Here is a 17,527-nt window from a genome sequence, read left to right on the forward strand (position 1 = left end):
GGAGACAGTGAGTCGTGTATGACTAGTTTCTGGTTCTCTGACAGAGTGTCTCATTTATGATATAAACAATTTTTTTGTCTTAGTATATTTCGACAATACTTATTGAATTAATAAAGTTCGATTATTCTTCTTTGAATTCAATGTTAAGCTTGGTTTGTGATTTGGTATATTAAATCTGTGAGGCCCCAGATCCTTGAGTTGATTTTCGCAATTGTTTTAAAAAAAGTCCACTATTTTTATGAGGGTCAATTGGGGTTGTTACATCAATTATGCAGGTCTGTTGGTTATGAAGAAGGTTACAAAGGTTATAGGCACTGGAACCCAATGAAACATTGTGTTATCATCTCAAGAAGTGAATTTTGATGAAGATAATTTCAGTATTACATGAGATGTGAGTGCAAGAGAAGGTACACCAAAAATCTAATGTTGATCAATCTGAAAATGAATTAATACCCTGGCTGGATCAAAGTTTGATACAAGAAATCAATGTTGCATGTTCGGTATACATAATGATGCAGATTCACATTCCATGTCCCGTTTACTGAAGATAAATAGCAACCAAATATCAGCTGTAATAGAGATGAATGTCGTGAATCAGATTCAGTTGTGAGTTATGGAGTGCAGTCTCCTATGCATGTTCAACAACCTCAATTGTTACAGCAGCAACAGCTGACTGTTAACATTAGTCATTAAGCAGTCAGCTGAATCTGGAGGTAAGATAACGCAGAAATTTATTGACAGCAGAGGTGTTGATGAAGCTATTAAAGATGAATATTGTGGACAGGCTTATCAGAGGACTACAGAAAATGTGCCCACTGTTCAAAATAAAGCTGCGGTTCAGCATGAATCAATATGAGTTATACTTTTTTTGCTCTCTCCTATGGCCGGAAATTGCACTGATTGAATGTCAAGAATGAATTCTGTTTATGAAGTAGTGAGCTGGTTTTCATGACGCCAATCCTAAAAGAAGCCAACCTGAACTTGTGAAGGTTTATGAGTATTAAATCATTCTAAGAAAATCTCGAGAAGACAATGAACCCTCTCTCCCACTCAAGTCACTCAATACTCTAACCCGCAAGCAGATTGACTGGTACTTAAGAATGAACTGAAGTGGTACATGCTCAACCAAGGGACTGAAGTTCCTATATACAGACAGATTCAACAACCAAATTAAATATAGTTGTTTCTTTGTTGCCAATAAGCATATCGAGATGAGGCTTGCCAATGTGTAGTTAGTAATGAGAGGGGGGGGGGGGGGGGGGGGGAGGGGTGTTGGGGTCCCTGGTCTTAGCCGGAATATATATATATATATATATAGAGAGAGAGAGAGAGAGAGAGAGATGTATAATGGTTTCTGCTTGCTGACACTAGAAATCTGTTGAACATTTGGATTGTCATTGCTAACAACCAGCTTAAAGGAACAAAAGCTAAACCAACTTATTAAATAAATTCAGGCCCATAATGTAAGTTTTGTAAGGCTCAAATTATGGTTAATGAATGAGGACATCTGTGTCATTCTTAACCATGATAATAACTGATGGGTCTCGTATTTGTATCACACAGGGGTTATCCCCAAACATGCCTGTCAGCAAAAAGGAAGACCACTACAAAGGCAGGAATGAAGTTTGAGTAGGATTCATGTCATGAACAGTATATACAGCTCAAATTATCTTTGTACATAGCAAGGAAAAGTTGTTCTGACTATGCTGATAGGAGATCATGAGCATTTCCTTGAACATCTTGTCGAGTACAGCAGAGGTAGTGTCTACTTACTTATTATGGTGCTCCGAAAGCCAATTAGAGATAAGATCCACATAGTTTCTTTTTCAGTAAAATACATTTTGGGTCATGTGGTTGTGATGTGTATGAAGAGCCTAAAAAATCAACTGCATGCAATGCATCAAATTTACATGATTAAGAAATCAGGTCTTTTTACGTTAAAACAACTTGATCCAAAGCGTGTTTCCTCACAGAGGAACCATACCAAAAGCATCTAAGTGGTAAGCTGAAGCAGATAAAGCTCTCACATTTGATTTTCTGCTAGATAGTACTAAAAAGACAAAAATCAAATTAGAGCAGACAGTGTGTTGGAAGGCTCCGATCGCAGGAGAATAAGCAAATCACAAAAATTTTATGCCGTTCTGTTAGAGAGGATCCATAAGAAATAGGGCCCTCTGTGTCCAAATTCTGATGACCATGATCCATACTTGAGCATGAAAAATATGTGATCCCAAATTTCCTCAAAAACGGTACAAGCCACACGAGGAGCAAGTCCCCTAATGTCAACTCCTTAACCTGGATACCACCTTTGTGTCGGTCGATCGACGTGATGCCATATCTCGACAAGGAAACTTGGGACCATGCATTTACCAAACAGGAAACGGGGAGCATTCGAACATGATAGTGAATTTGAGTTTTTTTTTAAGGAGATGGACGGTGGTAGGTACCTTGGACTCGAGAGCCGGGTTGAGATCGGGGCAGGAGAGAAAATGGAAGAAGCCGTCGAGGGAGAGATGGGCGTGCCGCGGCAGTTTGCCTAGAAGCCCGCGACGCTGTCGGATCTGCTCGATGATTCTCTCGGCCTGCACGGATGCCGTCGCTATTGCTGTCGTCGTCGCCCCGCCGACCCCCTCATTCTGGACCTCCACCAGGAACTGCCGGAGGCCGTCCGCGGACATCTGACCACCCGTGTCAGCGTACCGATTGAAGAGATCCTTGATATCGTCGGGAGGTTTGATCTCCGCGGCGCTGAACTTCCTCGTGAAACAGCCGCACATCTTGTAGCTCCCCATTCTTCACCTCACCTCACCTATCCTCTCTCCTGATCCTGCTGTTGCTGCGGTAGGGAGAGGACGGTACGCACGTGTGGGAACCGTTTGGGGTTTACCTCGCTTCGGCGAGGGTTCTTTGTCATAAAAAAAAAAAAAAGCGAGGGTGGAGTACTGAGACGTGGCTCGCAGTAATTGCTTCAACTGATCTATCGCCTCGGAGACGTTTTTATATTGCTCGTTTATTTTTCTCTCTCTCCCTCCTGCCGACACCCGACGCTGTTTTTTTTCATTCACTTGCCAGAACATTCTCATTGGCCCGCAAGTATCCCTATCAGCAACGTGGTTTGTTTCACCTGATCTATCTTCTCGGAGACGTTTTCTTCCTTATCTTTGCGTATTTATTACACTCTCTCTCTCTCTCTCTCTCTCTCTCTCTCTCTCTCTCTCTCTCTCCTGCCGACGCCCGACGCTGTTTTTTTCCTTCATAATTGCCAAAGCATTTTCTTTGGCCCCGCAAGTATTCCTATCCGCAAGGTAGTTTTGGAAGATTTCACACAAGAAGGGTGAGCATAGTCAATCGGCCCTTAGGCAGGCACTTGATGTTTTGAACCATTCTCGAGTACAATTTTTTTTTCTTTCTTTCTTACTCTATTTTTTATTTTCTTCGGCCACTTGACTTACCTTTTCTATTTTCAGGTGGTGTGGAGACCCTACCTTCGGTAGTAGTAGTCCTTGGTTGCTGCTATTATCCTATAACATGCCCCTTGTGTACTTTTGTTTTACCAGATTGAAGAACCTTATTATCTTAATTGGGTGATGATGCAGTTCTGTCTTCGTCTACCAGTTTCTCCTGCACCAGGGTTGCAGAGGTTGTTCAGAGGCACAACTCCTTGGTTTGAGATGGGAGCCGAGAGAATGTAGTCTGCAGGGTTCTCTTGGAAGGCTTAGAGTGATAAGGTACTGCTAGGGATTGCATGGGAGCAACCTGAGGGTGACTCAGAGTATCTGAGCTGCTGGTACTCTTTAGTGCATCTGGGCCCACTCTACTATAAATTGGTTTTAGAGGGCGCTCAAGTAAGACTAAGGGTATCAATTTCGAAATAGGTGACAATAGTTGCTTTCGGTGAGTTCTAAATAGAGGGAGACCAAGGAGTAGAGGGTAGGGATGGCTGTGGACTAGGGCGGAGGGGACAAGGTCTCCACCCCACTCTGTCTCAAAACTTTGCCCTCCATCCCTGCCTTCATCCCCACACTGGTTTTGATTTTAACCTCCATCCCTGCCTCTATTCTCGTTTCATGTCTTCCATCTCCGATCCAAACGGGGCGAGGTGAGGCAGGATGGGGCCCCATTTCTCGCTGGTCCACTGCCATTCCTAAAGGTATTTTAGTTATTGGATCGGGGATGGGGCGGAGTAGGGTGGAGGAAAGCGTAAGTCCATCCCCGCCTTCATTCCCACACAGATTTTGATTTTAACCTTCATCCCCGCCTCCATTCGCGTTTCATGTCTTCCATCCCCGATCCAAATTAGGTGAGGCACGGTGGGGCCTCATTTTTCCCTGGTCCACTGCCATCCCTAGCAAAGGGTGGCACTAACTTCTTTTCCTACAAAGAATTGGAGGTCAAGCCACCAGTATTTCATCCAGAGCAAGCATCAACGGAGAAACAGCCTGGACAACCTTCACGAGAGTTCGATGTACTTTTCTTTTGTTGCCTTTGTTTTTAAGGTTTGCAATTATGAGTTGACTTTCTTCTGACTTTGTTTTGTTGATAAGAGGAGAGAGATGTATGAGGCACAAATTAAGAGTCCAGAGGATGCATTGTCTCAGCGGACAGACTCCTAAGAGCAGATGCAGACTAAGCTTAAGGAGGCCTAGGGCATCATACCTGAGTTCAGGTCAATTATGAAAGAGTTGGCTGTAGAGAAGTCTCAAAGAGCACTGGACGCATACTTTAAGGAGGGTCAAGTGACTGCCCAGACAGACTTATTACGACCTCAAGCTGACTGGCATATGAGCTACCTAGTTTTCCTTCTTATTATCTCTCTCATTTTTTTTATACACTCTGAATACTAATATAGATATCATACCCTGTTTATGCTTATACATCCACTTTTATTTTATATATACACAAACTTTGAGGAAAGCACAATTTTTTTTTTTAAGATTGTAAGACTGACTTTAAAAAAATCTTTTCCTAACAAAGAAGCATGTGGAGTATCATGAAAAAGCTCAAACTCTCCTAGGGAGCTGACATTGATAGAAGAGTTGCATGCCTAGTCCAAGATGTCAATTGTAACACTAGGAAGTTAAGACCCATATCTCCAAGTGCTTCAGAGAGAATGTGAGCAAATTCTATCTTCCAGTGAATCCTCTGAAACCTTTTGGGTAGAACATGAATCAAATCTTTGTCTATTTGGAAGAGGTCTTGTAGTCTGAATCTACCCACCCTAAGTCGAATGGTCATGGTAATTTTCTCTAATGAATAAATCTATTGAATAATGACTATTTTCCAACACCATTCCTGGGTCTCCAGATAAGCGAGATAGGGATCCATGGGTTCAGGACATTGCCCTTCAGTCAATGAATTTTTTGATCATGAGGAAGGGGGATCTGCTTGTTTTCCTCCTTTATCCGCTCCAATTCTTTCTGGATCCTTTGTTTCTTGACCCATTTATCATATTATGCTCTAATCTTGAAGGTTGTATCCATATAGCAGGTTAGTCCGTAGGACTGATTAATTGATGCCCCCAGATACTGGCTTCATGGGACAATGGATTGGGCTCAAAGGGGAGCCCTTTAAATTCATCATCACTTTTATCTCCCTATTCTGAACTATCATCATCTTCGGGTACATCTGTACCCCAAGGGTAAGGTTCTTTAGGGAAGAGGTCATTAATGTAGGTTTCAGATTGACTAGGTTTGATCCATCTTCTTTGACTATAGAGGTCGAATGGAAACAATCTTGGTGATCCACACCATTGCATTTTATGGCGATGTCCATCGAGAGCTTAGTCTAGGAACTCTTTCCATTATTTGTCTCTTTGACTTAGGGCCCAATGGGTTCTTAATTGAGATTTTCATTCTTCATAATCATGGTTGATCATTTTTTCTGCTCAAGGTCATCTTCTCACTGAGTGTGACTGTGAGTAGCAAAAGTTTTAATTTCTGACTTGATGCTAGGTCCAACTTCATCTGATCCTTTTGAGCTCTTTAACTCAAATGGTTCTAAGATTGTCACGATGAAAGTCATGAGATACAATTCATCTTCTTTTTCTAGACCGATAGGTTTTCATGCATGTAAATGTAAAGCCACAATATAGTTTGGTAAGTATGAAGTAAGGTTTGCTGTAAGGAATCATTTTGAACTAGATATTAGATAAAATCTAATTTATTAATATTCATTCATGCAATAAGGTTTGCTGTACGAATTTTGTGGGTGATTTTTTGTAACACCCCAAGATTTAAAACTTGGAAAACAGGTAATTTTTTTGGTATAGCAGCGAAAAATGACCATTTTGATTCTAGTTGAAAACCTCAGGTGGGTTATAGATTCGATTGATAACAATAAGATAGAATAACACTTATAAATGATTCAGATCCAAAATCAAAGTATTTTCATTCCAAATTTAATGATAAGGTTTTTACAAAATTAGTACAAAAAAATACTCAAAACTTCAGTTCTTGAAAAATGAAGATGACTGGCTCTCGACACCACCACAGCTTCCCGCTACGCTCCTGCAACCATTCAGTGCCTGTAATTTGTAGGGAATCAATATCCACAAGCCCCCAGTAGGAATACAGTAACATAACATATTTGCATAGGAAACAAGCATACATGAAATGACATTCTTTTTCATGTAAAAAAATAAATTTCAGTGCAGTCAATAACTGAAACGTAACAGTTTAATACCATATGCAATAACCATACTCATGTGTGATCATTCAATTTATGCATGACTTACTTGTGCAAGCGTAGCGTTCACAATAAGCATGAACAACTTATATTTCTTTTATTTATGTTTTGCTTTTTTAGATGATGCATACCATGCTTGCACAATACACTTTTGTTTCTCTTTCACGATACTCTACGGGTACTACACAGACAATATTCGAATAAGAGGCTTGCCCCAGAGGGTACATTCAATCAATTGGTAGCTTATTACCTTAGCCTTGCTCATCTTTTCTAGTTCTAGGTGTGTGATGACATTGTCGAGAGAGCTCCCACCACCCCCAACTTGATATATCATAATTATTTTCAGCTGAAACAATCTCACTACCACCCTGTGACATCGGTGGCCGCTATTCTGTATCTCTGTGGCTAGAAAAGCAACCTTTCATGCTTATTAATATCCCACAAAGCCAGAAGTATCACTTACCCTCTTATTGTAAGCACATATGCATGTATTTCATTATCAATTTTCTTAACATACATGTTTAAACATATTTAAAGCACATATGCTTTCACATTAAACCTTTGTAAGGTTCTTGGCCACCCATTTGGGGCACTATAACACATATTGGTACAGTTGATCATGCACAAGGTCAGGAGCCACCCATTTGAGCTCGAGCCTTTGTAAAACAATAATTGCATAACACATTCTTTATCATGGATATTATGCAATTCATACATCATTCAATATGCATTTAATCAAACATCATGTCATGAGCATGATAATATGTATCGTAAATATATATTATACTCATGCATCAAAATCTGTTTTTTCATTCATTTATAGACTATAAAACAAATATGATTTTGTAATAATTCAAAAATATGCATATTAAAAAGCATGAACCACATACATACATTTGTTTATAACATTCTAAAATATACTCATCAGAAAATGTTCCTAAACATGAACATATATGTATTTTCATTTGAAACATATTTGAAATACTCGTGTATGAAAAGTTTCAAATTTTTTTGCGCATATACATATTTTTGCTTGTATAACCTAAAATTATATATATGTATATATATTTAACTTTTTAACACAGAAATCTAAGCATTTCAAATAACCTAAAACTATGCATGTAAGTTACTATAAACCTACCTTGTGATGCATGCAAGGAATAAAGAAATCCCAACAATACCCTTGAGGATTTTCCTTGATAGGCGTGTCATGGATCATATACGTCGATGGTCTAAGTGCGGGCAAACACTTGCATGTGTCTTGGAATCCATGTCGCAAGCACAGGGGTGCACACGACTAGCACCATAAGAGGATTTGATGGCAGCGATGCAGGCGAAACGTGGGTAGTGCTGTGGCTGCGCTCGTTGCTGGCTTGGGCTAGGCTAACTAGGTTGGTTTCAGCCTAGTTGCGACATGCTCGATAAGGAAGCAGAAAGAGAAGAAAATGAAGAGCGATAGTGGAGGGGCGGCAGGCAGTGTTTGTTGCCTTCTCGCTGAAAACAAAGAAGAACAAGAAAAAGAACATTAGAGGGCCGGGTGCCCTCTTATCTATCATGAAAAATAGAGGAACCAAGGGAGGCGATCCTAGCAGTGTTGGGCCAGCTCAGTGGGTGCTACTGAACCAAGGGTCAGGAACTTCGGTGGGTCAGCAGGGTGACGTCCGACCACCGTGCTTGCTCAAAGAAGAGGTGGCATCAGTTGGGCAGTGCGGTGTCAGCCTGTCAGAAAAAAAATGAAAGAAGAGGTTGGTAGGTGGCCCTCCAAAAAACAAAGGAGAAGAAGAAGAGATGGCAGATGGCATATGGTTGTTGTCGAAAAAATCAACAACTGGTGTTGCTACTGTGACTACTAGAAAAAGGGAACATGTAGTGGATGATGGCGGTTGGGTGACTGCGCACAACGGGATCGTGGTCTGGATGGTGGTTGTAGAGCACCTGACTGCTAGTGGGTGTCATGGGGTGCCATGTTTACAGGAGGTGAGGGTGGCGATGGGTGAGAGTGGTGACGAGGTTCAGGCAACAACAAAGAGGGGTGCATTGGCTGATCCACGAAGAAGGTGGCTGGGCTGGTTCAGGTGGCAATGGAGAAGGTAGTGCAGTGGTGGAGACAAAATAGGTTTGCATTTCAAGAATTTGTTTTTAATTCATTTTGGTTTTAGGAGGAAACTAATGAACTTGGATTTGGATTTTGTTGAGACCCATTTGGGTCTCATCAAATCCAAAACAATCTTACTAATATTATATATATTCATATATATATATATTGTTTTAATTAGATTCATTTGGGTCCCTAGTGGACCCAAATCCTATTCAAACAAGCGGGATCCATTTGGGCCTTAAGGTGGATCCAAGCAACTTTCATAGTACACTAGAGAGATCCATTTGGATCTCAAACCAATCCAAATCAAGATTTTCTTAAGTAAGATCGATTTGGGTCTCTAAATAGATATGAAAACTATAACACCTGTGATTTTGCTTTAGTTTAACTTTTAAATTTAGGTTAAAATCAGTTTTAAATTCAGACAAAGTTCGAGAGTCTAAGTTGACTAGGCTATGTTTTTTACTCAAACCAGGTTTCAGTAGAGGCTCAGAGGGGTCACTCCTAGCCTAGTAGGGTGCCAGGTGTGGTTAGATTTGCCCACAGGGGTTCAAGAATGACTCAGGGTTATATGGATCTTGGATGGGTTAGATTCACATCAAAACTTGAGTTTGGATCCGGTGTGGTTTTGGATCTTATGTTTAGATATGGATCTTTAAATTGATTTTGGTTTTATATTTCTTTGTTCGGTTTCTATATCCAACCCAATTGGGGATTGGATCTGAATTAAACTTTTGGATTTAGATTGGGTTTTGGATCTAGACCAGGTTTTTTGATTTGGATCATTTTGGATATGAACCCAAGTGGGAACCACTTCAGGTTCTAGATACCTCATTAGGAGGGTCTTTAAAACCCTAAAGAACTCTAGAGAGGGTGGAACATTGTTCTAGTGGACCCCATAACTAATCAAGTTAATTAATTAGTTAATTAAGGTAAACTATTAGTTAATTAAATTAATTAATTATTTAATTAAGTACTTAGTTAGAATATTTTTGAATAAGACTCTTAGGGATCAACATATGTTAGAGTTAATAGTGGTTTAGGATTCTAAGGAGGGGACGCCCCCTCTTGGTGGATTTTCTAATATAAAAAAAAGGAAAACAAAAATAGAAAAGTCTCTCTCTTATCTTCTTCTTTCCTAATCCTATTCTTCTTCTTTCTCTTCTTTCCTTTTTCTTTCTTGGAGCTTTTTTCAACAGCCATTGAAGCTCCTCTAAGGTTTGAAGATAGGAGATGAAAACCAATCTACGTTTGAGAACTCAATTAAGGTAGGTACATCAATCGCATATGCATAGATTCTTCAAAACACATGGAATATGTGTGAGACAATTTTTAGATCTGAATCAATGAGGATCAAACTATGAAACACCTCTCTAAGATTGATTTTCAATGTAGAGAACATGTTTTGATGAATCCATATCACCATGGAATAAAACAATGATTTTCAAAACAAGACAATTTTCGGGCTTCCAATGTGAAAAACGATTTGGAAAAAACTTGTTTTTTGTTATTTGTTAGATCTTATTTGTTTCAACATGTTTAAGATGTTAATATTGGGTTATATTGATGAAATATAAGTTCTGAAAATGTGATATATGCTTGAATCCATGTCCTTGTATGCGAAAAACTGTTTTGAAAAGGGTTTTGGCAAAAATATTTTTAGGGCTTTGATGCTTTTGATAAAAAAAGTTGATTTGAGCATATATGGTGGCTTATTTTATGTTTAACATGATTAAACAACATGTTATTGCATAAAGAAACCATGATTTTACGTAGTTTAGGGTTTCTTGTATAGATAAAATTATATTTGAGATATTCTATAAAGGTTTTGTGATTCTTAGATGATGTATCTTAATGTTTTAGCAAGATTAACATGAATATGATTAAAGATGTATTGTGTGCTGATGTAAATATGTTTGGAGCATAAAAAATCATGATTGTATGAATTTTTACTTTGAATATTGTTCTTGCTTAATAGATCTTGCATGAGTTTGAATCTTGGCTACTTTGTTCTCATTTTTTATCCAGACTTATTTTAGAAAAAAATCAATATCTTTATAAAAATGAAGTCAATAAATAAAAATAAAAATACTAGAGTATTCTAAACATTCTGGGCTTGAATTTAAAATTTTGTTTCGTTCCGTTTGAATCAGTTTTGAGGCTGAAACATCAATTGCAACAGAGCACAGGTTTTCTGTCCCATCAGCAGGACTGTTACAACCAGAGATTTTTATGGTTCTAAAAACCCAATCAAAACTAATCAAAATAAATTGAGAAAAATCTGAGTGAAAGATAACATGTATAAAAAGATCCTATAAAAAGGTTTTTGTCAAAATATTTTTTTTTAAGTCTGGAGAAAATTTCTAAACCGTGATGAATTTCTGCAATCGACAAGATCTGTCTTATATTTTTTTCTAAACAAGGTTTAGTCCAAAAAATTTCTTGATTTAATTACAAAGAATTTTGTAGTTATGTTTCTTGAACTGTATTCTTGAGATATGGGTGCAATCCCAGTAAAATTTGAGAGTGAAATTCAGTTCATGTGATTTTTGGTAGGTTTTTTGAAATCGGGTTAACAGGGATCTGAACTACACAATATGACATGTATGGATACCTAATTATATTTTATTTTATGCAACATGGTTATGAATGTTTATATTGAAATTTGATTTATTATTCTTAATTTATAACCTTTCATATGCCATGCATGTTAATGAACATTGTATATCATAAGGCATGATCGATGTAAAGTAAATTGTTATGCATGTTTGATTGTTAAAGCATGATCATGATTGCATGTATATGCAACTTTTATGCATATATGTTAGCATATGATATTGTGATAATGATGTATGATATGAGCATGTATGTGGCTTGGGTGTGAGCCTGGGTTTGATGAAACTTATGGGTACCTCTAGTGCACCAAGTAAAGAAAAGATATCCATGCACATAATCACATAATTGTCTCATGGAGGTCGGGCTCACGGTGTGAAATGTGGGTGTTTGAATGAGTCAAAACAGACTTGTTTATGAAATCTTCAGTCAAGAGATTGAGCTTGTGAGCCCAGGTGTTTGTGTTATGAGTATATGTAATTTAATTGATGAGCCTAATAATTAAATAACACCCATGAACCATTCAGATTAGGTTCATTGGACCAGAGACCACTTTGGAGAGAATGAGAGTACACACGATCGATTGACCGTTAATTAGTTTTTGGAGGGCAATGATGTCTTCCTAGTCTCCAGTCTTCGATCGTACTACCATGTGTCCTAGGTGGTATGTCTAAAATCTCTGTAGAGTAGAAATCGATTTTGTGCTGGACCAATGAGAGTTTCTCTTAGTCACAAACCGCTCCAGTGGAACCTCGGAGTGAGGTTGTTGATTCTTCAATTCAATGAGGTTAATAAAATACACAACATAATAAACCCCTCATTGGATTGGTTGAATAGAAATTAGGAACCCGAGAGTGTACCTTCGGGCAAGAGAAAAAATAAAACATAAGAACTCAGAATAAAATCATTGAAATATTTCAATTTATGCATAAATTATTATTTCATTAGCATGATGCATTATAGCATGTTTATTATGAAATTATGAATGTAAGCATAATTAGTTATGTAAATATAAATGTAAATTATGTTTAGTTATGTTATGTTGTATGATTTAGATAATATCTGAAAAAGTGTTAATGCTTATTTCTATAATTAGAATATCTGTGTTCACGTGTTTTGGTGATTACATGTTGTAAACTTATGTCTCTACTTATAATATTTCAAGTAATGAGTAAGCTGAAAGATGATGACAGTAGGTTTGGGGTGGTGCCAAGAGGGTCATACTTCTTTAAGGCTTTTGAGAGGACTTATACATTTTGTTATTATTTGATTTGTTTAAGTCCTATAAGCTCTCATAATGGTTAAGACTAATATTTGATTCGTTTTAATGCAAACTATGGTTTGATTGAGGTATTATAGTCTTACATGTGTATGTGTGTTGTATCTGTAACCCGCCCGAGGTTTGAACCGTATTTAAAAAAAAGTTTTTGTTGTGTTCTTGAAAATTATAAAAAAAAAGTTAAAAAAATTTTCTTAAAATTTTGGTTTAAAAAACTGGGGCATTACAAAACCTTATTTATTTAGTGAGATCCAATTTGATCTCCAAGTAAACTCAATATCTTATTTTTTTAGTAGAATCCATTTGAGTCTTCAAATGAATCCAAAATATCTTTTCTTAGTAAGATCCATTTGGGCCTCTAAATGGATTTAAAACCCACTTAGCTTAGTGAGATCCATTTAGATATCTAAATGGATCCAAAATACTTTCTACATGAGAGGAAGAGGCATTTAAGTATCAAATGGATCTAAATCTCTTCTATGTCTAGTTTAAACCATGACATGGGTTTAAACCCTACTCAAATCCATTTGGGTTGATCTAAAACATAAAATATCTTGTAAAAACCTCATAAATTCTTCGATTAAATATCTAATAACTGAATAAATGCTAAAATATTTTTGATAATAAATTTTTTAATTAACCAAAAAAGGTATTTAATCAAAGTTACATATCAAACATATCACAAAATTCCTCTTTTATTTATTTTAAAAATCTAAAATTTTTGCAGAGGAGCCATTTCCGGGGTTTTCTTTCGCTTCCGAGGTGGTATCCCATGTGATAAGTGGGGTCCTGTGCCAAACTGAAGGCCTAAGTTCGAATCCCGCTGCCACGAGGCTAAAGAGATATCTGGTGAAAAAGAAAAGAATTCCTACATGCGGATAAGCGCTGTATACTAAGCTGGTCTCGCTACAGCCCAAGGTTGGTAAATACGTTGTCAGACGTGGGCCTCACGCATGTCGGTTCCTCTCTCTCGTCGAAAGGGGAAAACAAGATTACCTTCGAGCGTACAACGAACCGGCAACAACGCCATGGTCACTGGCAGGCAACGCTCCCTCACCTGCATCAACCGGTAACTCTCAATATCATCGTCATCATCATCCATTGAAATCATCAGATCAGAGTCATCGCCACCATCGCCATCGCTACCTCCGCCACCATCATCGTCATTGTTCGTATAACCTTAGTTCTCCTAACCGTTTGGAAACCTTCCGCTGGTCCAGGCCGCGTCGCTTTCCCGGAAAACGCCTTCCTCCGTCGGACATCTCACCGGAAAAGAGATTTCCCTTCTTCTGACGTCTCTCCCTGAACCCCCTAGAGGTGATGATTGCCCATCATCAGTACCCGCCGGAAAATCAGGATTCCGGTGGCGTACTGCAGAAGGATGTCTCCTACAGGTCAGTGTTCCCAAAAGCTGTTCCTTATTGCTCTCTCCTTCTGGGGGTTTCTCTCTTTCCTTTTCTCTTTCTTGTGCCTCTTTTGTTTAGATTCTCTCTTTCCTTTTCTTAATATGACGAATTTCACGGAAACCCTGATCCTTTTATTATTGCGCGGTTTTCATTATGTCTTCTTTTGTGTTTAGTTACCAAGATAGAACTTTGTAAGGTTTTTTTTCATTGAACATAAAATTCTGAGGAATTAGGGTTTTATTAAACCTGAACACTGCCGGAGAATTGGGGTTTTATTAACCATGGAAAGAACGGGGCCCTTGAATTTCATTAGAAATTTGCAGGGGAATTTCAGTTAGGCGTCTTGATCTGGCCCTGTGGAGAACTTTTTGTTGTTGTTGCTTTTATCTGTTTTCTTTTTTTCGTTTAGTTGGTGGTATTGGAGATCTTCGTATCTTCGTTTCTGAATTTTAGTCATGCGACCATTGTGTCTAAATTTGGGGAATTTAATCGGTGAGATCTTTTATGGTTGATTGTTTGGGAGTTTTTTTTTTATTATTTTGTTATCGTCAACTCTGCAGTTTTGGCTTTGGAAATTCAAGTTCAATTAATAGCTTCTATAGAATTAGTTTTTTGAGTTGCTCGCTTAAGTTAGGGCGCTGGTGTTTCTTGAATTGGTTGATAGTCTGCAATGGATTTCTTTAGAAAATTCGGGTGCTAATTTCTTTCTATCAATTCAAGTTTATAGGATTAAACACGGGAAGGGCAACTGATTTGTTGACATAGTTGTAACTTATTAAGAGTTTCTTACAGTACCAGGCAAGAATTGGAGTTCGTGAACAGCGCCGTGTAATTTTGGTTCAAACTAATTCATATTTTAGCGTTTCCAATCAGTGGATTGGAGTCATGAGGCATAACTGCATCCATGAACAACTGCCTACTGTTTATGTCTAAGTAGGAGAGTTCACTTAGAATGAAAGAATCACGCATTGGTTTTGTTGTCATTGTCTATCATGCTTTGGTTTTGCTGTTATTGTCTCTCCTAGACAAGTTGGAGATTCGACATTTGAAATTTTTTTCTGCACAATATGCATAACCTATACTAAAGTTTCTCTAAGAAGGAATTGTTGCTTCGTTTGCACTGGGTCTACTGAATTTCCTTTTTTCCTTTTATCTTTAGCTTTGTGATTTTGTTCAGTGACTGTAAATCATGATGTTCCCATGGCAATCAGTGTGGTGCCATGTTCATACAAGTTGATGCAAACTTGCCAAAAATATGGTTTTCCTTTTTCAGTCTTTCTAGCTGAAAATGGATGCTCTAATTAGTATGGTTTCCATAGAAGGGATGTGATAATCGTTTTTGAGTGTAATTGGATGAGTGAACGCTAGAAAGGCTATGGGGTTCCATCACATAGGCATGATGTCTTTCGCTGTTCATAAGGTCGAGGTTAAGAAAGTAGCTACTTCTTTCTACCTCTTTTTGTAACTTGTGGTTGCCTGTTCTACCTACATAACTGATATTGTTCTTGCAGATTCATAGTTGTAACCATCATCATTTTGTTGTTGTTGTATTGTTAATCAAAATGAAACTTTGTTGATAATTTATCTTTATAATGTGATAAAGATAAAGAAAAAGATAACATGATCCTAGTTGTTATTGATGTTAAAATTAATTTTGTTGTTTAATCAGTTTCTTAGCTCTGGTTCTTTTAGTTTGGATTTTAATGAGCTTACTGAAAGATCCTCTGTTATTCAGTTGTGGTTCTTGTGGATATGCACTTAACCTGAGATCCTCCAACCGGAATACTTCAAACATAGATTCAAAATATGGAAAGTCACTAAGGAAGGGTATCATATCATTCTTATATATTGATGAGAGCAAGTTTACTCAGATTGATGAGCTGAAATGCCTGCCATATTTCTTGACTAAACACTCTTGGGGCCTCTTCCGGCCTAGAACCAAGCTCCTCTGCCGTAAGTGTGGGAACTTGATTGGTCATGCCTATGAAGAAAGTATATCTCAACTTGGATCTGCTGCGTCGGATTCAAGTTCAGGAACTGGGTTGACTGTGTGCAGGAAGTACAGAATCAAAATTCGAGCTTTACAACCTTCTGATGAGTCAAGCCTGCCTTTTATTCCTTGATATGTGGTCAATGCGTGCGATGTCAATACCCATATTGGAGGGGATTCAATGGAAGTTTGGTCTCAGAACAGCACCAGCTTCAGTGTTTTGTGAAGAGTGATGCAGTACTGTACGTATACTTTTAATAAAGACTTGCGATTCTGGCTGGAATCGTCTATGGATTCTATAGATATTTCTTTCTCCAAGAACGGAGAAAAGAACTGTCCATAGATATTGTATGTGCAATCTTGTGTGATTCATGTCTCCCGTTCATCTTCTCTTCCTTTTTTTTTCTCCCTTGGTGAAAGTGCTTAATGCGCATTTTGCCCAAATATCAGGAGGTTCGGAACTCTAGAGAGAGAATGCATACCGAATTTTATGAGGGTTTCAAGATGTAATTGGATCGTGCAGCAACGCCTTCCTGCCTCTTTCTAATCGGTGCCAATGTCTGTTCCAAATTATGCAAAGTATGCAAGTGCAAAATTTGTTTTTTCAGAAAACGTATGTTCTTATATAAATACATGGGATTTTGCATTTGATTTCCATTATGAATTAGATCTCTGTGATTCTCGTATTCTTAGAGGTATACCTGCATGAATATGATGTGTTTATATTGAATTAAAATCCTAAGATGCTTGATTATAGTGCTTTATTTATGAAAAACATGAAATTATGTATGTGCTTAATGAATTGGATTAGGAGATACGACCTCTACAATCAAAGAATTTCTATCTTGATAGAAATTCTGTAATGACTACACAATTTTGTTATTTTATTTCTCTCAAATTATTTAATGTTTGTGTCCAATATTTGTATGTGTATTAGTTTATATAATAAAGAACACAATAAAATTCTTGTGCACAGACCTATTACGGTTTGAGAACTAAAAATCATGAAAATCTATTCCAAAACCTGACATTTTTGGAACAGTCTATCCAAGAACAAAAATAAAATACTTATGAAAGTTGGTTACTAAACATTAAAAATTCAACTTTCACAAGTAGTGAGAACCATGATCGAACTTGAGGAACGAGTTGATAAATTTTCGTATTCCACTTAAAGCGAATTTGTTTATTGCCTTAAAAAGAAAAATTAAACTAATTAAAAGTAATTACAAAATGAGAATTAAAGGATTATTAAAAACCTCAAATAATGTTGAAATTGAAATTAATTACAAAACTTAAATGTGACAAAAAAAGGCCCTAATTAACTAGGAATTGAAATGCTAAAAAACAAAAAATAAAGTTTCTTTGCATTTGCTTCTTCACTTTAACTTCAAATCCATTTCACTTCAATAATGTGGAATCAACAAATGGTATCATTTCTTGCAAAAAAACAAAAACAA

At 37.5% G+C, this 17,527-nt stretch overlaps 2 protein-coding genes across 2 annotated transcripts in view; one reads left to right on the forward strand and one right to left on the reverse strand.

Moving 5' to 3' along the window:
- LOC149839593 (phosphoinositide phospholipase C 2-like) overlaps window positions 1-3,048 on the reverse strand; it is an 84,832-nt gene extending 81,784 nt beyond the window's left edge. The window contains exon 1 of the mRNA XM_090002658.1: window positions 2,448-3,048. Coding sequence (XP_089858784.1) covers window positions 2,448-2,792 — 345 coding nt within the window. The 5' untranslated portion in view covers window positions 2,793-3,048. The remainder of the gene's footprint in view (window positions 1-2,447) is intronic.
- A 10,582-nt stretch (window positions 3,049-13,630) lies between these two features.
- LOC149839594 (uncharacterized protein At4g08330, chloroplastic) lies at window positions 13,631-16,721 on the forward strand. Its single transcript, XM_090004180.1, has 2 exons — window positions 13,631-14,068; window positions 15,816-16,721. The coding sequence occupies exons 1-2, from the start codon at window positions 13,995-13,997 to the stop codon at window positions 16,201-16,203; spliced, it is 462 nt and encodes a 153-aa protein (XP_089860306.1). The 5' UTR covers window positions 13,631-13,994; the 3' UTR covers window positions 16,204-16,721.
- Window positions 16,722-17,527: the final 806 nt, after the last annotated feature.

The sequence above is a fragment of the Nuphar pumila genome, chromosome 4, assembly GCF_984573655.1.
Source record: "Nuphar pumila chromosome 4, dmNupPumi1.hap1.1, whole genome shotgun sequence".
In the NCBI taxonomy this organism is placed as follows: Eukaryota; Viridiplantae; Streptophyta; class Magnoliopsida; order Nymphaeales; family Nymphaeaceae; genus Nuphar; species Nuphar pumila.

Bases quoted from the DNA above. Each gene is read 5' to 3' on its own strand.
- LOC149839594 (XM_090004180.1), top strand. From the start codon at position 13,995: ATGATTGCCCATCATCAGTACCCGCCGGAAAATCAGGATTCCGGTGGC. The intron at 14,069-15,815 runs GTCAGTGTTCCC...TCTGTTATTCAG, and splicing joins CAGAAGGATGTCTCCTACAG to TTGTGGTTCTTGTGGATATG.